General features: G+C 51.9%; 1 protein-coding gene and 1 long non-coding RNA gene across 5 annotated transcripts in view; one reads left to right on the top strand and one right to left on the bottom strand.

Moving 5' to 3' along the window:
- IGSF21 (immunoglobin superfamily member 21) overlaps nucleotides 1-24,771 on the top strand; it is a 552,595-nt gene that overhangs the window by 456,534 nt on the left and 71,290 nt on the right. For all 4 annotated transcript variants that reach the window (XM_077260347.1, XM_077260348.1, XM_077260350.1 and 1 more), the window contains one exon: nucleotides 3,044-3,515. In XM_077260347.1, the coding sequence (XP_077116462.1) occupies nucleotides 3,044-3,515 (472 nt within the window). The remainder of the gene's footprint in view (nucleotides 1-3,043; nucleotides 3,516-24,771) is intronic.
- Nucleotides 21,268-24,771, bottom strand: part of LOC143770587 (uncharacterized) — a 115,885-nt gene continuing 112,381 nt past the window's right edge. Inside the window, exon 3 of the long non-coding RNA XR_013214671.1 lies at nucleotides 21,268-21,752. This is a non-coding gene — a long non-coding RNA (uncharacterized LOC143770587). The remainder of the gene's footprint in view (nucleotides 21,753-24,771) is intronic.

Here is a 24,771-nt window from a genome sequence, read left to right as displayed (position 1 = left end):
TTCTATAAGATCTGTAGGACACGAGGCCCCCTCCCATTATCATTATTACATACAGAGAGCAACCTATAACATTGGAACATTTTGGGTGGACTTCCCCTTTAAGACTATCCTCCATTACTCCTGGGCTGACAGCAGTGAGACGTTTCTATGAGAGGAGACCCCACTAAAGAGCCAGCGGAATCGATGGACACTTGTGCTAACAGACGCTTTGGCGCAGATGTCGCTTTTCAAGAATGGCAGACGTGATCTCAACGTAATCAACTGCACTCTGTCACCAGGAGCCGCACAGATCCGCGGAGAGGCAGCGCTGACGGCTCATCCTCTGTTCACACCCAAAGCTGCCGGCCTCTGGGTGATCACACACATGGATCCGATATCTGTGGAGAGGCAGCGCTGACAGCTCATCCTCTGCTCACACCCAAAGCTGCCGGCCTCTGGGTGACCACACACGGATCCGATGTCTGTGGAGAAGCAGCGCTGACGGCTCATCCTCTGCTCACACCCAAAGCTGCCGGCCTCTGGGTGACCACACACGGATCCGATGTTTGTGGAGAAGCAGCGCTGACGGCTCATCCTCTGCTCACACCCAAAGCTGCCGGCCTCTGGGTGACCACACACGGATCCGATGTCTGTGGAGAAGCAGCGCTGACGGCTCATCCTCTGCTCACACCCAAAGCTGCCGGCCTCTGGGTGACCACACACATAGATCCAACGTCTGTGGAGAGGCGGCGCTGACGGCTCATCCTCTGCTCACACCCAAAGCTGCTGGCCTCTGGGTGACCACACACATGGATCCGATATCTGTGGAGAGGCAGCGCTGACAGCTCATCCTCTGCTCACACCCAAAGCTGCTGGCCTCTGGGTGACCATACACGGATCCGATGTCTGTGGAGAAGCAGCGCTGATGGCTCATCCTCTGCTCACACCCAAAGCTGCCGGCCTCTGGGTGACCACACACACGGATCCGATGTCTGTGGAGAGGCGGCGCTGACGGCTCATCCTCTGCTCACACCCAAAGCTGCCGGCTTCTGGGTGACCACACACACTGATCCGATGTCTGTGGAGAGGCGGCGCTGACGGCTCATCCTCTGCTCACACCCAAAGCTGCCGGCTTCTGGGTGACCACACACACCGATCCGATGTCTGTGGAGAGGCGGCGCTGACGGCTCATCCTCTGCTCACACCCAAAGCTGCCGGCCTCTGGGTGACCACACACATGGATCCGACGTCTGTGGAGAGGCAGGGCTGACGGCTCATCCTCTGCTCACACCCAAAGCTGCTGGACTCTGGGTGACCACACACATGGATCTGATGTCTGTGGAGAGGCAGTGCTGACGGCTTATCCTCTGCTCACACCCAAAGCTGCCGGCCTCTGGGTGACCACACACACGGATCCGATGTCTGTGGAGAGGCGGCGCTGACGGCTCATCCTCTGCTCACACCCAAAGCTGCCGGCCTCTGGGTGACCACACACACCGATCCGACGTCTGTGGAGAGGCAGCGCTGACGGCTCATCCTCTGCTCACACCCAAAGCTGCCGGCCTCTGGGTGACCAGAGCAGACGCTCGCTCCCCATCCCTCGTAGAAGAGCCTTCTATAACTCTAGTTCCCGGTACTTGGCTCATTCCTATCTGCAGGACTCTGCTGTCAGTGAAAAGACTCATCTGGTGGCTACACTCAGAGGCTGAACGCCCCGACGGATGTCACAGACCCCATTACTACTGCTTATGGGGTCTTATCCTAAACTGTAGCTTAATAGAGTAAATATGAACGACCCTAAAGACAGAAATGTAATGTCCCTGGCCGCCTGCACAAGGTGACAATGTCCTGACTCTCAGGCTCCATATCTCACCATACACTACTGCACCCAACTTGAGACTCCCATCCCATAGAAAAGATGACTGTCTATAAATGATGGGAGTCTCACGTTGGGTGCAGTAGTGGACAGTGAGATATGGAGCCTGAGAGTCAGAAGTCCGGACATTGTTACCTTTCTGCTCGTCAGAGTATTTGCCGTAATCTGCCCCGCTCTGCAGCGCTGCCCGGTTCTGCTCTGCAGCGCTGCCCGGTTCTGCTCTGCAGCGCTGCCCGGTTCTGCTCTGCAGCGCTGCCCGGTTCTGCTCTGCAGCGCTGCCCGGTTCTGCTCTGCAGCGCTGCCCGGTTCTGCTCTGCAGCGCTGCCCGGTTCTGCTCTGCAGCGCTGCCCGGTTCTGCTCTGCAGCGCTGCCCCTGCTGCTTCTTCACCTTCCACACTTTTCTCACCACTTTATAAAACCTGGCAATGTGAGAAAAGTTTGCAAACAAGGAAAGCAAATATGACGTGCATCAAAATATGCGACTTCTCTGGTACAAATCTGCGAGAAGATGACGAAGTGATGAGGAAGGAGGGAATTAATCGCACAAACGTTCATATCTGACAACCACTACGGCCACCGAGAAGGGTTGTCAGTGTCACCTAGGTTTCTGAACAGTAAATTTTATGGTATGTAACGGGGATTATTCAGGGGGCTCCGCTTCTCTGTGGCCCCAAACTCGTCAAGTTTTTAGGACATGTTTATTATCTCAAAGGAAACTCCGAGTTCTGCCCTCATTGATGGACTGTTGATAACCCGGCCATGAGGCTAAGTTCACATTAGCGTTGTGCGACGCAGCGTCGGGCGCCGCTGCGTCGCCGCATGCGTCATGCGCCCCTATATTTAACATGGGGGCGCATGGACATGCGTTGTGATGCGTTTTTTGACACATGCGTTTTTTGCGGCGCACGCGTCAGGGCGCACAGGACGCAGCAAGTTGCATTTTTTTTGCGTCCAATTTCGGCCAAAAAGGACGCATGCGTCGCAAAACGCAGCGTTTTAGCGTGCGTTTTGCTGCGTTTTTGTTTGCGTTGTGCGTTGCGTCGCCGACGCTGCGGCGCACAACGCAAATGTGAACGTAGCCTTAGTTGTCACCCAGCTTTCCCTGAACCAGACAGAACTGTAGATGTGCAGATAATTAGGGAGGAATCGCGGAGACTTCTCAGTGTCATATTATGCTTTATCTTCCAGGTGTATTTCAAGAGGGACGGCGAGCTGATCGAGGTCATCCCCATGATGGATCCCCCGGCCGCTGCAGCTGGACTCATGAACACCCGGGGATCCAGGAACCTTCTGAACCGAGACATGGACGATACTAAAATGCAAAAGTCCCTTTTACTGCTGGACACTGAGGAACGAGGATCTAATGCTTTCACAGAAAACCCATTGCGATCCCGCACGTCTGACCAAGGACCTATGTCAAGCCCCGTGACGGAGGCCATTCCAGAGACAGTGGTCAGCCTGGAGTTCCCCCGCTGGGTCCACAGCACAGATCCCACTTATTTCTTCCACCAAATGCATCTTCCAATGAGTGACGGGACGGTGGAGGTGCGAGCCATGCTCACCTGGACCCTAAACCCACAAGTGGACAACGAGGCCCTGTTTAGCTGTGAGGTGAAGCACCCGGCTCTCACGATGCCCATGCAGGCCGAAGTTACGTTAGGTAAGAGCAACTTGGATTTTGCTTTAAATTGCATTTTTGAGGTCTGTTGTTTTCCTTATCCTGGCATTAGGATGGCGCCCCCTGCTGAGGTGGTCCGTACACACCATGTAGAGAGAGGCGAGGACTGGCCTGTATGACATGTCACCCTTTGGCCTAAATAATATGCCAACACTGCTGTCGTAGCCTGAGCAAGAGAGCGGCTTCTTAGGGGCCGCATCACAGCAGCCTGGTTTGTCTCATTGCTTTTATTGTCCCCGACTTTGCATTTCTTTAAGGTGCAATTAATTTTTTCATTATATATAATGTACCGTTATATGGTCCATTATTACACCACAGAGCGTGCGGCTGCCCCCTATAGTGGTGACGTCTCTATATACCGGAGCATGCGGCTGCCCCCTATAGTGGTGATGTCTCTATATACCAGAGCGTGCGGCTGCCCCCTATAGTGGTGACGTCTCTATATACCAGGAGCGTGCGGCTGCCCCCTATAGTGGTGACGTCTCTATATACCAGAGCGTGCGGCTGCACCCTATAGTGGTGACGTCTCTATATACCAGGAGCGTGCGGCTGCCCCCTATAGTGGTGACGTCTCTATATACCGGAGCGTGCGGCTGCCCCCTATAGTGGTGACGTCTCTATATACCGGAGCGTGCGGCTGCCCCCTATAGTGGTGACGTCTCTATATACCGGAGCGTGCGGCTGCCCCCTATAGTGGTGACGTCTCTATATACCAGGAGCGTGCGGCTGCCCCCTATAGTGGTGACGTCTCTATATACCGAAGCGTGCGGCTGCCCCCTATAGTGGTGACGTCTCTATATACCGGAGCATGCGGCTGCCCCCTATAGTGGTGACGTCTCTATATACCGGAGCGTGCGGCTGCCCCCTATAGTGGTGACGTCTCTATATACCAGGAGCGTGCGGCTGCCCCCTACAGTGGTGACGTCTCTATATACCAGAGTGTGCGGCTGCCCCCTATAGTGGTGACGTCTCTATATACCAGGAGCGTGCGGCTGCCCCCTATAGTGGTGACGTCTCTATAGACCGGGAGCATGCGGCTGACCCTATAGCGGTGACGTTTCTATATACCGGAGCGTGCGGCTGCCCCCTATAGCGGTGACGTCTCTATATACCAGGAGTGTGCGGCTGCCCCCTATAGTGGTGATGTCTCTATATACCAGGAGCGTGCGGCTGCCCCCTATAGTGGTGACGTCTCTATATACCGGAGCGTGCGGCTGCCCCCTATAGTGGTGACGTCTCTATATACCGGAGCGTGCGGCTGCCCGTATAGTGGTGACCTCTATATACCGGAGCGTGCGGCTGCCCCCTATAGTGGTGACCTCTCTATATACCAGGAGCGTGCGGCTGCCCCTATATAACGTTCAGCAGGACCCTTCATTCGAGTGACTCTTGGGGTCTCAGTGGACGGACCCCCTTCCAGCTGACTTCTCAGTGTCACACTATAGATGAATGTTGCCGCTCACTTTAGATTTTACTGCATGTAGTTTCAGCGACTTTGGGAAATGTCCCCTATAAATGGGAGAAGCTGGACACCTTGTAATATTCTCATACAGCAGCCAGAAACAGCGGGTGCTCGATGTACAAATGTCACCACGTCATACCGTCCTCCAGTCTCGTCCTTCTCCGCTCTAGATTTATAAAATGCAGCAGATTTTATTTCACCCTTTAGAGTTTTTTTCCAATTTATTTTACCTTTGTGTGAGATGACGGCACAGTATATAGTACATGGTCTGTCCGTATAATCCGCCTGTTCTGCTGGAGAGATGCCGTATTTCTAATCCAGGAAGGATAGACATGTTTGTGTTATTCCATGTGAGCGTCCTCAGTGGCTGATACCAAGGAACAAGCATTCGAGGCTCCTCGGGTCCCTGCTGCCTGATGACGAGACCGGAGGAGTCGCCAAAGCTGCAATCTGTTACCTTTAATGGCAAACTGAAAACATGGTGTCAACCACTGAGGACGCTCACAAAGAATATGTGCTGTATTTATAATGGGATGGACCCCGACGAGCCACTTGTACCAGGGTACAGGATAAGGACACTGACACTCGGGTTACGGTATAATGTCACTGACACTCGGGGTACGGGACGCTGACACTCGGGGAGCTGGATGATGACGCTGACACTCAGGGTATAGGGCGAGGATGCTGACATTCGAGGTAAAGGGACGATGAAGCCGACGCTCGAGGTGCAGGATGATGACACTCAGGGTATGGGACGATGACACTCAGGGTACAGGACAAGGATGCTGACACTTGGGGTACAGGATGAGGACGCCGATGCTCAGGGTACAGGAAGAGGACCCTGACACTCAGGGTACAGGAAAAGGATGCAGACACTCGGGGTACAGGACGATGGCGCTGACACTCGGGATGCAGGATGATAACGTTGACACTTGGGGTATAGGACAAGGACACTGACATTCGGGGTACGGGACGATGACGTTGACACTCGGGGTACAGGACGAGGACACTAACACTCGGGGAGCTGGATGATGACGTTGACACTCGGGGTACAGGTCTGACGCTGACACTCAGGGTACAGGACGATGACGCTGACACTCGGGGTGCAGGGTGATGGCATTAACACTCGGGGTACAAGACGAGGACGCTGACACTCGGGGTACAGGTCGATGACGCTGACACTCGGGGTACAGGACGAGGATGCTGACACTCGGGGTACAGGTCGATGACGCTGACACTCGGGGTGCAGTGTGATGACGTTGACACTCGGGGTACAGGACGAGGATGCTGACACAGAGAGGGTACAGGACGAGGACGCTGACATTCAGGGTACGGGACAATGATATTCGGGGTGCAGGATGATGATGACACCCGGGGTACAGGAAGTGGACACTGACGCTCGGGGTACAGAACGAGGGCGCTCGGGGTATGGGACGAGGACGCTGACACTCTGGGTACAGGACAAGGACGCTGACACTCGAGTTACATGATGAAGACGCTGACATTCGGGGTACAGGACGATGACACTGACACGCGGGGTGCAGGGTGATGACGTTGACACTCTGGGTACAGGAAGAGGACGCTGACACTCTGGGAACAGGGTGAGGACACTGGCGCTCGGGGTACGGGACGAGGACGCTGACACACTGGGTACAGGACGAGGACACTGACACTCGGGGTGTAGGATGATGACGTTGACACTCGGTGTACAGGACGAGGACACTGACATTCGAGGTACGGGATGAGGACGCTGACACTCGGGGTGCAGGATGATAACGTTGACACTTGGGGTACAGGACGAGGACACTGACCTCGGGGTGCAGGATGATGACGTTGACACTGGGTACAGGATGATGACGCTGACACTCTGGGTATAGGACGATGATGCTGACACTCGGGGAAGAGGACGATGATGCTGACACTCGGGGTGCAGGGTGATGACGTTGACACTCGGGGTACGGGACGATGATGCTGACACTCGGGGTACGGGACGATGATGCTGACACTCGGGGTGCAGGACGAGGATGCTGACACTCGGGGTGCAGGTCGAGGATGCTGACACTCGGGGTAGAGGACGATGATGCTGACACTCGGGGTGCAGGGTGATGACGTTGACACTCGGGGTACGGGACGATGATGCTGACACTCGGGGTACGGGACGATGATGCTGACACTCGGGGTGCAGGACGAGGATGCTGACACTCGGGGTGCAGGACGAGGATGCTGACACTCGGGGTAGAGGACGATGATGCTGACACTCGGGGTGCAGGGTGATGACGTTGACACTCGGGGTACGGGACGATGATGCTGACACTCGGGGTGCAGGACGAGGATGCTGACACTCGGGGTGCAAGACGAGGATGCTGACACTCGGGGTAGAGGACGATGATGCTGACACTCAGGGTGCAGGGTGATGACGTTGACACTCGGGGTACGGGACGATGACGCTGACACTCGGTCCTATGACTCGCTGGCCGCATATAATTGCTCAGCATTACCGTAGTGCAGTAAGGTGAGACTATTTCCGAGGACGGACGGTCGGATTCTATTTTCACCTTCTCCATTTCCATTAATTTTGCGCAGATTGTAATATATTAATAGCGGAGGCTCCTGAAGCGGCGGATAATGAGAATTAGGTGACGCATTGTTATCATATTGAGAGTAAATCTATAACTGGCGGAGAGCGGCCAATGATTATTCCTTGTAATTGTAACATTTAATGCGTGTCTGGCGGCCGGGACGTGTGCACAGACAATGAGTGCCGCCATTACAGAGTAACCTTTAGAAATCTGCTATTAAATGACAAGATAGCGATGAACTCTCAATTAGTCGGTGCTGGAGATGAGGCCTGTGCAGTGGAGACGCCGCCATCTCTCCTGCCGGCCGCCGCTCACAGATCAGGATACACTTGTGATCTGCAGACTGGAACATTGGCCTTAATCATTCCCCTTCATTATGGGTTTTTATGAGACTGGCTCACTTTACGGCACTGCTGTCCGTGTCCTTCAGATGACACCCACAAATGTACTGGCGGGTTTATGTCCTCACAGATGTGCTCGGATAATGCTGAGCAGCGCCAGGATCGTGGTAATGACCATGTGGAGATGATCTCCTGAAATGCAGCCACATCCCAGAGGAGCAAATCTGCACCGATACATTGTAACAAGCGATCAGCGCAGGAGAGAGTTGTGCGGCTGATGTGGTGAGCTCACAGAGCATTGTGTAGAGTGATACATTGTAACAAGCGATCAGCACAGGAGAGAGTGGTGCAGCTGATGTGAGCTCACAGAGCATTGTGTAGACTGATACATTGTAAAAAGCGATCAGCGCAGGAGAGAGTTGTGCGGCTGATGTGGTGAGCTCACAGAGCATTGTGTAAAGTGATACATTGTAACAAGCGATCAGCGCAGTAGAGAGTTGTGCAGCTGATGTGGTGAGCTCACAGAGCATTGTGTAGACTGATATATTGTAAAAAGCGATCAGCGCAGGAGAGAGTTGTGCGGCTGATGTGGTGAGCTCACAGAGCATTGTGTAAAGTGATACATTGTAACAAGCGATCAGCGCAGTAGAGAGTTGTGCAGCTGATGGGGTGAGCTCACAGAGCATTGTGTAGACTGATATATTGTAAAAAGCGATCAGCGCAGGAGAGAGTTGTGCGGCTGATGGGGTGAGCTCACAGAGCATTGTGTAAAGTGATACATTGTAACAAGCGATCAGCACAGTAGAGAGTTGTGCGGCTGATGTGGTGAGCTCACAGAGCATTGTGTAGACTGATATATTGTAAAAAGCGATCAGCGCAGGAGAGAGTTGTGCGGCTGATGTGGTGAGCTCACAGAGCATTGTGTAGACTGATATATTGTAACAAGCGATCAGCGCAGGAGAGAGTTGTGCAGCTGATGTGGTGAGCTCACAGAGCATTGTGTAGACTGATATATTGTAACAAGCGATCAGCGCAGGAGAGAGTTGTGCGGCTGATGTGGTGCGCTCACAGAGCATTGTGTAGACTGATATATTGTAACAAGCGATCAGCGCAGGAGAGAGTTGTGCGGCTGATGTGGTGAGCTCACAGAGCATTGTGTAGACTGATATATTGTAACAAGCGATCAGCGCAGGAGAGAGTTGTGCAGCTGATGTGGTGAGCTCACAGAGCATTGTGTAGACTGATATATTGTAACAAGCGATCAGCGCAGGAGAGAGTTGTGCGGCTGATGTGGTGCGCTCACAGAGCATTGTGTAGACTGATATATTGTAACAAGCGATCAGCGCAGGAGAGAGTTGTGCGGCTGATGTGGTGCGCTCACAGAGCATTGTGTAGACTGATATATTGTAACAAGCGATCAGCGCAGGAGAGAGTTGTGCAGCTGATGTGGTGAGCTCACAGAGCATTGTGTAGGATTTTTGCTGCTGGTTTGGCCGCAGACGGTGGAGCGGATACCTGATATCAGTGTGGTCGGTGACGAAGTCCACATTAGACTGCAGCCCCCTGGACTGTGCGGTCTGATCGCTTTTTACCGACTGGTCATTGCTGGACGCTGCCCTGTGCTGTCAGTAGTCGCTGTCCAGGGTGCTGAGCCCACCCTGCACTGAGGTTGCGTTAGGTAAGGATGCGTTTTTATGGTTCCTGTGAGCGCTGGCGTCTCTTCCTCCCGGCCGTCCTTGATAGAAATTTCCCGGTTGTAACGAGGTTTGTATGCAGATGAGGCTGCGCTCTCGCCTTCGTTTACAAACCATTAAGGTTAATGCGCTTCTTGTTTAAAGAAGGAGGAATTAATAGAGTGCACTCCAGAAGAGCCGCGGTGCCGGCACCACTACAATTACCAGCATCACTACAATTACCAGCATCACTACAATTACCAGCATCTCCCAGCTCTCCGGCACTGGCAGCGGGTGAACGTTGCCCCTTTTGAATATACAGTCATGGCCGATAGTGTTAGAACCCTTGAAATTGTTCCAGAAAAATGAAGTATTTCTCCCAGAACATTATTACAGTCCCCATGTTTTGTTATAAACCAAATATTGTCCGGCCTTTTTGGGGTTTTGTGTGAAATTTTATCCAATTTGCCGTTTTTTCTGTTGTTGCAATTCACAAAGGAAATAAACCGGAGTATAACAAAGCGTGACTGCAATAATTCTGGAGGGGAAATGCGGCACTTTCTACAATTTCAAGGGGGCAACACTTTCAGCCATGACTGTATATACTACTAACAGGGGCCCGGGAGGTCAGGGGCCACTACAGCAGCTCCTGTCACTGGGCCCCGGCTCCTCTGTTCACCTCCAGCTTCTGATGACTGTAGGCGGCATCTTCCTGCTGCTCCGCCAGGGCTTGTGCACACGTTGCGGATTCCATTGCGGAATTTTCTGCAGCGGATTTGATAAATCCGCAGTGCAAAACCGCTGCGGTTTTTACTGCGGATTTATCGCGGTTTCTATTGCGGTTTCCGCTGCGGTTTTACACCTGCAGTTTTCTATTGGAGCAGGTGTAAAACCACAGCGGATTCCGCACAAAGAATTGACATGCTGCGGAAAATAAACCGCTGCGTTTCCGCGCGTTTTTTTCTGCCGCATGTGCACTGCGGATTTCATTTCCCATAGCTTTACATGGTACTGTAAATGCATGGGAAACCGCTGCAGATCCGCAGCAAAATCCGCAGCGTGTGCACATACCGTCAGTGTTTTGGGGTCACTACATGCTTGGAATTGAGGGGGGGGACCTTCATGTAATACAGCGATGCTGCTGTTAGGATGGTGGCCACCCAATCACAGCTATCTCTCTGTGCACTACCGGCAGTGTAAAGCATGGTGGCGGGTAAGGCAAAAGATTAGATACACAGCTCATCAGATAGTATCACACATCATGGGATTACATACACGGCCCAGCAGTCAGTATCACACAGGAGAGGATTAGATACACGGCTCAGCAGTCAGTATCACACAGGAGAGGATTAGATACACGGCTCAGCAGACCATATCACGTATGGTTGGCTTAGATACAGCGGCTTAATAGAACAGTTTTCCATGGTGTGAGAAGTGAAGGGACGTTAATTCTTTGGCTTTGATTCCTCATTTCCATTTTTACTAAGTGACTTTTTCCTTTTTTTGGTGCCGTGTCTGAGGCGAACGTCTACTCCCTGGAGCGCGAGGTTTGCTATATTTTGGGCACAATCCGATATTCCTTTTTTCTGGCTTCTTGCAGCAGAATGTCAGCTGAGCTGTAACGTGTTGCAGATTGGTCACACAAGAATTCCACGGGACAGTCTGTCCCCCATGAGACGCTGCAGATAAGGAAAACGGTGACAAAACCCCAAGTCTTTCCTGCTGAAGAGTCGGCGCTGAATCGGGGCCTTTGTGTTTCACTTTGTCGTCATTTTGCTCAGAGTCCGATTTTACCTGCACTGACACACTGTAACAGAATCATCAGCACAGAGGCCGCGTTCACACCTGCATTGCTTTTAGATGACCCGGATAGTGTCGCCCGACAACTGATGCCTGGATTAACCCATTACATGATAAGTGCTGACCCGGATCCGTCATGGCTGTAATTAGTCGCTCTGTGGCGAGATGTCCTGTCACCGGGTCCCGGGAGTCGCCTGTGAATATCACAAGGAGCCGTCACCGCGCCGCTTTCATCCGCAGACAGGCACTTAATTGGCGGAGTTAGTGTGCGCCCGTCTCCCGGACAGATAGTTGCGCCTTTCTACCTGCTGACAGCTTGACGCTGAGCCTCCCGCTGATCTGACTGCATGCAGACATTATTTAGGGCAGAAAACTCCCAATCCCGTTCCCTGACACGCTGTCATTATCCGGGAGCGGCTGATGGTTCTGGGATGTGCAGAGGTCAGGCCGCGCTTTCGGGAGGATAAATCGGTGTCTGGAGGTGACACAAGGACATCAGCCATCGGGAAGGTGACGCTTTGCCCCCGCCTTCCATCAGACACAAATAATTCATCAGCGCAGTTAGGCAGCTGAACACGGCCATGTTTGATGAAATATTTAAGGCTTCTCCTTAGCAAGGAAGGGTCTGTTTAACAAAATGACAGCGCATGATTTGTGAAAGGGGAGAACACAAAGGCCACTCGCTTTGCGAAGCCAAAGGAGCCGCGGTGAGGAAGATGAGGAGTGAAGGGAGAGGAGCACATCAGTGCCGGATGGTGACAGCGGGGGGCTCGCCGTCCGCCCTCATATGTAGCATGACAGGTGAGCTGCTGCCGATCGCAGAGCCGCGGTCACCACCAAGGACGCCTCCACGAATAACCCAGCGGGTATACACTGGAGGAACTAACAGCACCAGCAAGTCCTGCCATAAGCCCTGTACTGCACTTGGGCTGGCGGGTCCCCCACTGCTTCGCAGGCGCCATGAGCATGGTATGTAGGCAGGAGGTGTAAAGTGACCACCACTAAATCTCCAACAGCGCCCTCAACGATCACAGGTCTTTTAATAGTATTGTTCGTCTCATATTGGGCCCCTAGATTATAGGGTCCGGGTGCAACTGCAACCTCTGCCCCTGAAGATGACACTGTAGTTCCAGCGCGGCAGCCATATTGTTCCATCTGACATATAGCGGCCGTGGGTTACAGTCCGTGTCATGGCCCCAACTGCAGATCCCTCCGGACTAACGGCCTCAGGTCGATGAAGATGGTCACACTGGGAATTCCTGCTGTCACGTGGACCATAGAACATGTTAGTGAGAAGAAGCCCCAGAAGCCTCTGTCAGGGCATGCTGGGAGTTGTAGTTTGGCCCCAGGACTGCTGTAGCTTCCGCGCAGTTTTCTGGGTCTCATTTAACCGGATGATTTTGGATATTTTGCAGTTCCAGGATCTGCAGGCGTCCTTTAGCTTTCCTTTCATGTTGGCCATCGACCTGCTGGAGCTTGTAGTTCCACTGTGCAGCGTTCTCCTATTCTGATGCTTTCTGGCTTGCGCTCGTGTACAGCACTCATCAGGGAGATACATTACTGATTCTCACAACTTGTTCCTCTGCGTCCGCATGCAGGAAATACATCGAAGGTTTGTCCTAAATTATATATTTTCTAACAACTGATGTGTGAGGAGACAAAGAGGCCGCGTCCGCGCCGATGATCAGAGATGATGTGACTGCTTCCATTCAATCGCAGTAAGCAGAGATCTTGTAAATGGAGAGGAAGTTGCAGAAGTGAAGGATATTGTGACTGTGAAGCAGCCATTATACAGACTGTCCTCCCTTTGACCCCCACGAGGCCGGCACCCTCCGCTGACCCCCGCAAGGCCGGCACCCTCCGCTGACCCCCGCGAGGCCGGCACCCTCCGCTGACCCCCGCGAGGCCGGCACACTCCGCTGACCCCCGAGAGGCCGGCAAAATACGCTGACCCCCGTGAGGCCGGCACACTCTGCTGACCCCCGAGAAGCTGGCACACTACGCTGTCCACCGTGAGGCCGGCACACTACGCTGTCTCCCGCGAGGCTGGCACACTCCGCTGACCCCCGCGAGGCCGGCACACTCCGCTGACCCCTGCGAGACCGGCACATTCCGCTGACCCTCACAAGGCCGGCACACTATGCTGACCTCCCACGAGGTCGGCACACTCCGCTGACCCCCGCGAGGCCGGCACACTCCGCTGACCCCCGCGAGGCCGGCACACTCCGCTGACCCCCGAGAGGCCGGCACACTCCGCTGTTCCCCGTGAGGCCGGCACACTACGCTGTCTCCCACGAGGCCGGCACACTACGCTGACCCCCGCGAGGCCGACACACTCTGCTGACCCCCGCGAGGCCGGCACACTCCTCCGATCCCCGCAAGGCCGGCACACTCCTCCAATCCCTGCACACTCCTCCGATCCCCGCGAGGCCTGCACACTCCACGAGGCTGGCACACTCTTCTGATCCCACGAGGCCTGCCCACTCCACTGACCCCCGTGAGGATGGCACACTCCGCTGACCCTCGCGAGGCCGGCACACTCCTCTGATCCCACGAGGCCTGCACACTCCGCTGACCCTCGTGAGGTAAGCACACTCCTCTGGTCCCCACGAGGCCTGCACACTCCACAAGGCTGGCACACTCCTCTGAACCCACGAGGCCTGCCCACTCCGCTGACCCCCACGAGGCTGGCACACTCCACTGACCCTCGTAAGGCCAGCACACTATGCTGACCCCCTGCGAGGCCGGCACACTCCTCTGACCCCTGCGAGGCCGGCACACTATGCTGACCCACTGCGAGGCCGGCACACTCCTCTGATCCCACGAGGCCGGCACACTCCGCTGACCCCCGGGAGGCCGGCACACTCCTCTGACTCCCGGGAGGCCGGCACACTCCGCTGACCCCCGCGAGGCCGGCACACTATGCTGACTCCCTGCGAGGCCGGCACACTATGCTGACCCTCGCGAGGCCGGCACACTCCTCTGATCCCACGAGGCCTGCACACTCTGCTGACCCTCGCGAGGCCGGCACACTCCGCTGTCTCCCGCGAGGCCGGCACACTCCGCTGACCCCCGCGAGACCGGCACACTCCGCTGACCCCCGCGAGATCGGCACACTCCGCTGACCCCCGCAAGGCCGGCACACTATGCTGACCTCCCACAAGGTCTGCACACTCCGCTGACCCCCACGAGGCCGGCACACTCCGCTAACCCCCGCGAGGCAGGCACACTCCGCTGACCCTCGAGAGGCCGGCACACTCCGCTGTTCCCCGTGAGGCCGGCACACTACGCTGTCTCCCGCGAGGCCGGCACACTACGCTGACCCCCGCGAGGCCGACACACTCTGCTGACCCCCGCGAGGCCGGCACACTCTGCTGACCCTCGCGAGGCCGGCACACTCCTCCGATCCCCGCAAGGCCAGCACACTCCTCCAATCCCTGCACACTCCTCCGATCCCCGCGAGGCCTGCACACTCCATGAGGCTGGCACACTCTTCTGATCCCACGAGGCCTGCCCACTCCGCTGACCCCCGTGAGGATGGCACACTCCGCTGACCCTCGCGAGGCCGGCACACTCCTCTGATCCCACGAGGCCTGCACACTCCGCTGACCCTCGTGAGGTCAGCACACTGCTCTGGTCCCCACGAGGCCTGCACACTCCACAAGGCTGGCACACTCCTCTGATCAAACGAGGCCTGCCCACTCCGCTGACCCCCACAAGGCTGGCACACTCCACTGACCCTCGTAAGGCCGGCACACTATGCTGACCCCCTGCGAGGCCGGCACACTCCTCTGACCCCTGCGAGGCCGGCACACTATGCTGACCCCCTGCGAGGCCGGCATACTCCTCTGATCCCACGAGGCCGGCTCACTGCGCTGACCTCCGGGAGGCCGGCACACTCCGCTGACCCCCGGGAGGCCGGCACACTCCTCTGACCCCCGCGAGGCCGGCACACTATGCTGACTCCCTGCGAGGCCGGCACACTATGCTGACCCTCGCGAGGCCGGCACACTCCTCTGATCCCACGAGGCCTGCACACTCTGCTGACCCTCGCGAGGCCGGCACACTCCGCTGTCTCCCGCGAGGCCGGCACACTCCGCTGACCCCCGCGAGACCGGCACACTCCGCTGACCCCCGCATGGCCGGCACACTATGCTGACCCTCGCGAGGCCGGCACACTCTTCTGATCCCCGCGAGGCCTGCACACTCCACGAGATCGGCACACTCCTCTGATCCCACAAGGCCTGCCCACTCCACTGACCCCGCGAGGCTGGCACCCTCCGCTGACCCTTGCGAGGCCGGCACACTATGCTGACCCCCTGCGAGGCTGGCACACAATGCTGACCCCCTGCGAGGCCGGCACACTATGCTGACCCCCTGCGAGGCCGGCACACTATGCTGACCCCCTGCGAGGCCGGCACACTATGCTGACCCCCTGCGAGGCCGGCACACTATGCTGACCCCCTGCGAGGCCGGCACACTATGCTGACCCCCTGCGAGGCCGGCACACTATGCTGACCCCCTGCGAGGCCGGCACACTCCTCTGATCCCACGAGGCCTTCACACTCCACATGGCCAGCACACTCTGATTCCACGAGGCCTGCTCACTGCGCTGCCCCCTGTGAGGCCGGCACACTCTGCTAACCCCCGAGAGGCCAGCACACTACGCTGACCCCCGAGAGGCCGGCACACTCTGCTAACCCCCGTGAGGCCGGCACGCTACGCTGACCCCGCGAGGCCGGCATACTACACTGACCCCCGCGAGGCCAGCACACTCTGCTGCTATGGGATTGGTTCATTTACCATTTCCGCGCTGAGTTTAGAAGCCGCTGGTGACATACAAGCTCTGACTTGTCACCACGGATACGGCCTGTCTTTTTGGAAACGTTTCCGTAGAATTGCGATTTGTGTCTCCTCATTGGAGCGATTGCACTCGACAGACTGAAGCGGGAATTGCTTTTATCACACATGCAAATTGTTAATTATTCACCAGGAGACTAAATTATTCAGAGCAGGAAAGTTTGTTAAAGTCAAGTCATCCGGAATAAAAATATTATCTAGTAATGGATGAACTGTGACACAAGGACGGGCAGAAGGGAAACAGCAGCACAGAGTATTTCAGGGCCATGGTAACTTGTAAATGACGGGATAATGCGTGTGACCTGTCCTAAACTGAAGTGTCACATCTACATGCTGAGCAGCACCCCTACACCTCCAGATCCTGGCCGTCTCTATTACCCCAGGGATAGTGACCTACCCCCCCAGCAGTGAAGGGGCGGATGTGACTTTACCTGTCCCTCTGAGATCAGCAGTAAACAGCTTCAATCAGATTGTAGTGCGGAGGCTGTAACATCCCTTTAAATTATTTATGCAATTCCTAAATAACTTTTTCCTGAGTGCCTTACTAGCAAGTGCCATTTATGAGACATGAGAGAAGATTAAGGGACGAGAGCAAATCTGCACGGGAAAGAGGCATATATCCGGAGCCGCTCTGATCACTGCCTGCGGCTCTACACGTAGGGGCAGTATTATAGCAGTTATATTCTTGTACATAGGAGCAGTATTATAGTAGTTATATTCTTGTACATAGAGGGCAGTATTATAGTAGTTATATTCTTGTACATAGGGGCAGTATTATAGTAGTTATATTCTTGTACATAGGGGCAGTATTATAGTAGTTATATTCTTGTACATAGGGGCAGTATTATAGTAGTTATATTCTTGTACATAGGAGCAGTATTATAGTAGTTATATTCTTGTACGTAGGGGCAGTATTATAGTAGTTATATTCTTGTACGTAGGGGGCAGTATTATAGTAGTTATATTCTTGTACATAGGAGCAGTCTTATAGTAGTTATATTCTTGTACGTAGGGGCAGTATTATAGTAGTTATATTCTTGTACGTAGGGGCAGTATTATAGTAGTTATATTCTTGTACATAGGGGGCAGTATTATAGTAGTTATATTCTCGTACATAGGAGCAGTCTTATAGTAGTTATATTCTTGTACATAGGGCCAGTATTATAGTAGTTATATTTTTGTACATAGGAGCAATATTATAGTAGTTATATTCTTGTACATAGGGGGCAGTATTATAGTAGTTCTATTCTTGTCCATAGGAGAGGATAGACGTGTGTTTGTGAGCTCCCAGCAGGGCGGAGGCATGACTTCTGACCCAGGTGGAGGGGAGGGAAGCTGGGCTGATGATCCAGGGGAAGCTCCCAGCCTGGAGTGTGGCCTGCAGCATGGACCTGATGGTAATGGAAAGCTGGAAATGGTGGCTGGTGAGTCTTCTAGACCTGCTTGCTATGGTGCTGGATTGAGTGATGAAGTTACAAGGCAAAGTATTTTTAAGCTTAAATTGCAAATCAGCAAATTAAAAGATGAAATTAGGAATGAAACTGATCCAAAGCTAAAATTGATGAAAAGTGAGAGACTGGATGATTGCAAACGAAAGCTGGTGAAAGATGTAAACTCTGTGCCTAGAAAGGTAACTTGCACTATGGAGAAAAAGAGGCGATCCAGAGCCCCGAAGGTGAGTGGAAAAAGCTTCATTGATAAAAAGGACATTAAAAATAAAACTGTGCAGAGTGTGGAGCAAGGAAGTCCAGAAAGAAATGCAGCACTTATATCAGCCGCACAATGTGAGGGGTCTGAGGCAGCAGATAATGCAGGGATCGCTGCAGAGGAAAATGTCTCGGCAAACGAAGGGTTAACTGCAGTGGACTCTGTATGCAGCAATGAAGTGAGCACAGCTCCTGTGTATGATGAAGAAAGTGCCCCCTGTACTGACTTTGTATGTGAGACCCCGCTAAGTGCTGTGTGTGAGACCCCGCTCACTGGTGCTTGCCTGCCTGCAAAAGACACAAACATTATAATGGAGTCTGAACCCTCCATGTCAGTGAATGGAGACAATATTGTACATCAGTCAGTGGTAATAATGAAGTCTATGTCATGCATGTCAGTGAATGGAGACCACACTGCAGTAATAATGGACTGTGAGTCGTCAGTGGTAATGGACTCTGAACCCTCCATGTCAGTGAATGGAGACCGCATTGTACAACAATCAGTAGTGGATCTGGGCGTTTTTGCAGCACAAACAGGTGTCAGTAATCATGGGGCTGGGGAGATCTCCAGCACTGACCCACCTCTACCTGGGGAAGGCTCCAGCACTGATCCACCTGCGGCTGGGGAAAGCTCCGGCACTGACCCTTCTGCTGACCAACATCAGTTCAGGAGACTGTTCTCCAATGTCACAAGACCAGTGAACCCTCCACCTCAGAGGAGGAACGCAGTCAGGATAAAGTACACAGGACCAGAGGAGAAGATCCCATCCAGACTCTATGTTGGAAAAGTTCTTCTGAAAGAGTTTATGAAGTTTAAGGCATCTGAGGTCTATGCTCTGATCCATGTCCCATCCAGCAGGATCTATGACATCAGCTTTAAGCTCCAGTGTGATCTAGATCTGTTCTGGACCATCTATAATGACACCAGAGGAGATGAGATCTGGGATCATCTCCAGTGTATCCAGCTGTCTAAGCCGCAGGAAATAACGGCCACTGTTCTGTTCCAGTCTGAGGTGGTGGCGCTGGCGGATCTGCAGCACTGGCTGAGCCGGCAGTGCATGGTGAGAAGTCATCCCGAGAAGATCTATGATGAGGAGCATATATGGAATGGAGGATATTCTGTGAAAATCCAGCTTCTACAAGAGAATGGTGTAACCAGACATCTGCCCCACTCCTTCTACCTGGGCTCAGAGCGGGGGATATGCTACTACCCCGGTCAGCCACGTCTGTGCCATAGATGTGGGGGCAGGCACCTCGCCATGAACTGCTCTCGTATCACGTGCTCATTATGTGGACAGTCCGGGCATACAAGGGACACATGCACAGGACCCGTTATCTGTAACTTGTGCTCAGGACCCGGACATACGTTCCGGAATTGCCCTTATGCAGAACACAATAAATATAATGGCCAGACCTCCTTGGAAATTATGAAAGACACCAAAGGTGCAGATGTTGTCCAAGAAGCCGGCACTGATGAGGTGACAAGCCATAGTAGCAGCCAACATGCTCCAAAGAGTGAGATATTACTAACGGATGCTGCACTACTAGGACCACCAGCCACTGAAGAACCATATAAAGTACCACCAGCCACTGAAGGACCATATAAAGTACATTCAGTCGTTAAGGAAAGACGTAAATTACCATCATTGACCATGAAACTAAGATCTAAACAATGTTCAGCCCTTAAAGTAGGGTCTAAAATACCAGTAACTAAAGAGAGACCTACAGTGTCCAGAAAACCTGTCTCCAAACCGCCTGAGCAGCAGCCCAGTACATCTGTAGAAGCCGTTAATCTGTCCGCAGTGTCCAGTGTGGATGTGGACGGGTATGTGACTGTAAGAAGAAAAAAACCCTTTGTGGATTCCATCAGAAAAATCATAGCAGAGCAGAAAACCTCTGAGTCTCCAGTGCTGGAGGTAAGTCCTGGACGTTACAATGTACTGGGAGAAGACAAAGATGAAGAGGCACAGATGGAGCAAGGTCCTTCATACACCATAGAAAATGCCTCTGATGAGATGGATCCTGATCCTCCCGTGTCCACGAAGAGGTGGGGCACTGCAGGTGACAGCAGTGGAAGGAGGAAGAAGACCAGAAAGTCTAAGTGACCAGGATGTGGCAGAGAATAAGCTCCAGTAATGTGAACAGTGTCTGAAGGACAATGCCCATGTGGCTGCAGCAAAGAGAGATTAAAGACTGGGTCCGTCATTCTGGTCCTTCGGGCTGGAGAGAAATGACGGCGTGTGGATTCTGTGTAATACCATGGAAGTCCAGGTGGACAGAGTCCTGGAGATATGTCCGGCCGCTGTCTGATGCTGAACTTTATAGTGGACTCCGTCCATTATAGAGAGATAAACATTTATGTTCTATAGACCATGAAAAAGCGGAGGAAACTGTTGGGATTTGGTAATGTTGCGATTTCAGTGTAAATATTCTGTAATATATGGTTGTCAGTTTTTAAATAAAAAGATCATTATAGTAGTTATTTTCTTGTACATAGGAGCAGTATTATAGCAGTTATATTCTTGTACATAGGGGCAGTATTATAGTAGTTATATTCTTGTACATAGGAGGCAGTATTATAGTAGTTATATTCTTGTACATAGGGGCAGTATTATAGTAGTTATATTCTTGTACATAGGAGCAGTATTATAGTAGTTATATTCTTGTACATAGGAGCAGTATTATAGTAGTTATATTCTTGTACATAGGAGCTGTATTATAGTAGTTATATTCTTGTACATAGGAGCAGTATTATAGTAGTTATATTCTTGTACATAGGAGCAGTATTATAGTAGTTATATTCTTGTACATAGGAGGCAGTATTATAGTAGTTATATTCTTGTACATAGGAGGCAGTATTATAGTAGTTATATTCTTGTACATAGGGGCAGTATTATAGTAGTTATATTCTTGTACATAGGAGGCAGTATTATAGTAGTTATATTCTTGTACATAGGGGCAGTATTATAGTAGTTATATTCTTGTACATATGAGCAGTATTATAGTAGTTATATTCCTGTACATAGGAGCAGTATTATTGTACTTTTTCCATCGATTATGTCACTTTTATGAGGCTGTTATGTGCTCACTGCAGTTGTGTTTTTCCTTCCTGTCTCCTGTTAGCTCTTTTCTTCAGAACCCATAGTAAATACAATATAAATTATTTTTCCTGAGACGTGATGGTATAAACATTTACCAAGTCACTTTGGAATAATTCCCGCACTTTTCTTGTGATTGGAATGAGTGATTATGGCGGCAGGTGTTGGCGCCCAGCGTTTGCTGCTTTCCCTGAAGATACAGCTGCTGACTTCGATCATAGCACGGACTTTCCACTCCGTATTGTCATGTAAAATATCCACATATTATTTCCTCCTGACTTGTGGCTTTCTAATCAATGGGATCTTTTCTCTGACACTCGGCGTGCCATTTTATCGATCAGATACTTAATTTTTCATTGATCAGCAGGAAGGCAGAGAAAGGGAACGTGAAGCAGGAAGGTTCGATCGTGATACACAGAGGACGCGAGCGAACAAGTCTCTAAACAGCTATTTAGATTCCACCTTGTATTGATGGGAGTCCTCATGTTTTAGCGTTGTCCTTCTAAGAATTTACTGTATTTCCTGGTGAATGTGCAACCTTTATCTGTCCACACGGGAAGCCAATTCTGTGTTCTTTCTGCTCCATTTCACTCAGTACCGGGGGGATATTTTTATTTTGTGGGAAGACGTGGGGTGCACCAGGGTTTGTTATGTTCAGACTATAGAATATGGATGTTTGTTGGTTTTCTTCGCCCATTGTCTAAAACATAAAAACACAATGAATGTGCAGATGCCATATACAATGCTCTCAGATTAAGGGGTAAAACCTGCTGACAGATTCCCTTTAAGGATATCATTAGTTACCCCTAGACTGATTCAGGGAGGGTGTCACTAGCCCAGAAGACACCACGGATGTCATAACTAATTATGTGCGAACCCGGAAGGAGAGAGAATTCACACAAATGAGATCCAGGAAGACTTCACCAAGTTCAGCTAGGACTACCGACACCAGGAGACGGCAAGGACGAGATAAAGCAACTAGGCTGCCAACGAACCTCACAGAAAACCAGGGGAAGACCTAACAATCTCACTAGGAAGCCATAACTGAGGCAAAGGATGCTTGGAATACCATTATCAACCTCTTACATCCCCCTACACATTAAAGGAGTTCTCCTCTACTCGGACGACTCCTTCTCAATCCCTATGTTTCCTTCCAGTAGCACTCATATCCCCCTCTGGTGCCAGTGCAGGTTCAATGGTGTCGACACTGGTTCTCCCATGGATCCCTGCGACCAATCATTGCTGGCTTCACTTTCCTCTCTGTCGGATGTAATCTGCTGCTGCTGCTCACCTCCTCCGGACGTTTGATTTTCCCCTAAGGAGAGGAGTGAAGCAGCTGCTGATTGGTTGCATGGATCCCCGGGAGAACCAGTGCTGACAACGGAAGAATGGCATCGGAGGCGAGTATAGAGGTTATTATTTTACTGGGGGAATGAGAGGGGTTATCCGAGTAGTGGACGACCCCTTGTGTAGACCGTCTGCAGTGGGTACGGAAAGTATTCAGACCCCTTTAACTTTTTCACTCTTTGTTTCAGTGCAGCCATTTGGTAAATTCATAAAGGTTCCTTTTTTCTTCATTAATGTACACTCTGCACCACATCTTGACTGAAAAACAAAACGTCAATGTAGAAATTTTTGCAAATTTATTAAAAAAGAAAAACTGAAATATCACATGGTCATAAGTCTTCAGCCCCTTTTGGCTATGTTCACACTTTGCGGTTTTTGCTGCGGATCCGACGCTGCGGATCCGCAGCAGTTTTCCATGCAGGGTACAGTACAATGTTACCCTATGGAAAACAAAAACCGCTGTGCCCACATTGCGGAAAATCCCTTTAAAAACCGCGCAGAATTGCTGCGGAAAAAAAGAAGGAGCATGTCACTTCTTTCTGCGGATTCCGCAGCGGTTTTCAACATGCACCAATAGGAAAGTGCTGTTGAAAACCCGCAGAGGAATCCGCAGAAGAAACCGCAGGAAAATCCGCAGTGAAAACCGCAGCGGTTTTGCACTGCGGTTTTTCCAAATCCGCTGTGGAAAAATCCGCAGCAAAATCTGCAAAGTGTGAACAAGCCCTTTCTCAGTATTGATAAGCACCTTTTGAGGTAGTACAGCCAGGAGTCTTCTTGGGAATGATGCAACAAGTTTTTCACCCCTGGATTTGGGGATCTTCGGCCGTTCTTCCTTGCAGATCCTCTCCAGTTCCGTCAGGTTGGATGGTGATCGTTGGTGGATGCTATTTCCAGGTCTCTCCAGAGATGCTTTATTGGGTTTAGGTCAGGGCTCTGGCTGGGCCGGTCAGGAACGGTCACAGAGTTGTTCTGAAGCCGCTCCTTTGTTATTTTAGCGTTGTGCTTAGGGTCATTGTCTTGTTGGAAGGTGAACCTTCGGCCAAGTCTGAGGTCCAGGATACCTCTGTACTTGGCCACATTCATGTTTTCTTCAATGACAACAAGTCGTCCTGTCCCTGCAGCTGAAAAACACCCCCATAGCATGATGCTGCTACCACCATGTTTCACTGTGGGGATTGTATTGGGCAGGTGATGAGCAGTGCCTGGTTTTCTCCCCACATACCGCTTAGGCTGTGTGCCCACGTTGTGTTTTTAATGCGTTTCCGCCATGTTTTTTGCCGCAGCGGAAACGCTTTAAACCGCATTCCCATGCAATCCTATGGTATTCCGCAGTTGCTGTGCCCATGCTGCAGATTTTACCACTGCGTAATCGCATAGCGGTAAAGTCAGCAGCATGTTCATTATTTCTGCGGAATCACGGCAATTCCGCCGCCATAGGATTGCATTGAAACGCTCACTTTATGTATGTGGCTATGCTCACCATGCGTAAAGTGAGCGCTTCATGTGCGGATGGTACTCGGGTCTGGAGGAGAGGAGACTCCTGGGTACCATATTCCTGTAAAAAAAAAAAAATAATTAAAATAAAACATAGGGATATGCTTACCTTCTGATAGCCCCCGGAGTCCTCCCGCCTCTGAGGGGTGCACGCGGTGGCTTCCGTTCCCAGGGATGCATTGCACGAATAACATGGGATGACGTCACGGTCACATCCCTGGGAATGGAATGTACCGGGAGCGCCGCTGAGGAGATTGAGGGCCGTCAGAAGGTGAGAATAACCATATTTTTTATTATTTTGATTATTATTTTTAACATTCTATCTTTTACTATTGATGCTGCATGGGCAGCATCAATAGTAAAAAGTTGGTCACACTTGCACTATGACCAACCTGTCAATCACTTTTCCAAGCAATGCTTCAAATCGCTTGTAAAGCGCAAGCATTCTGCAAGCTAAAAACACTTGTGTTTTGCGGGAAAACGCATGTGAATTCCGCATGCTTTTTACCTGCGGCAGGGAGTTGTGGAAATGCTGTGGACGTTTCCGCATCATTTCTGCAATGTGGGCCCATAGATCTTTTTGGTGAGAATTCTAAGGCTATCTTCATCTCATCAGACCAGAGAATCTTGTTTCTCGTAGTCTGGGAGTCCTTCATGGGTTTTTTAGCAAACTCCATGCGGCTTTCATAGGTCTTGCACTGAGGAGAGGCTTCTGTCTGGCCACTCTGCCATAAAGGCCCAACTGGTGGAGGCTGCAGTGATAGTTGACTTTGTGGAACTTTCTCCCATCTCCCTATTGCATCTCTGGAGCTCAGCCACAGTGATCTTGGGGTTCTTCTTTACCTCTCTCACCGAGGCTCTTCTCCCACGATTGCTCA

This window comes from Ranitomeya variabilis, chromosome 4, assembly GCF_051348905.1.
Source record: "Ranitomeya variabilis isolate aRanVar5 chromosome 4, aRanVar5.hap1, whole genome shotgun sequence".
Classification (NCBI taxonomy): Eukaryota; Metazoa; Chordata; class Amphibia; order Anura; family Dendrobatidae; genus Ranitomeya; species Ranitomeya variabilis.
This window is presented reverse-complemented; position numbering and strand designations above follow the sequence as displayed.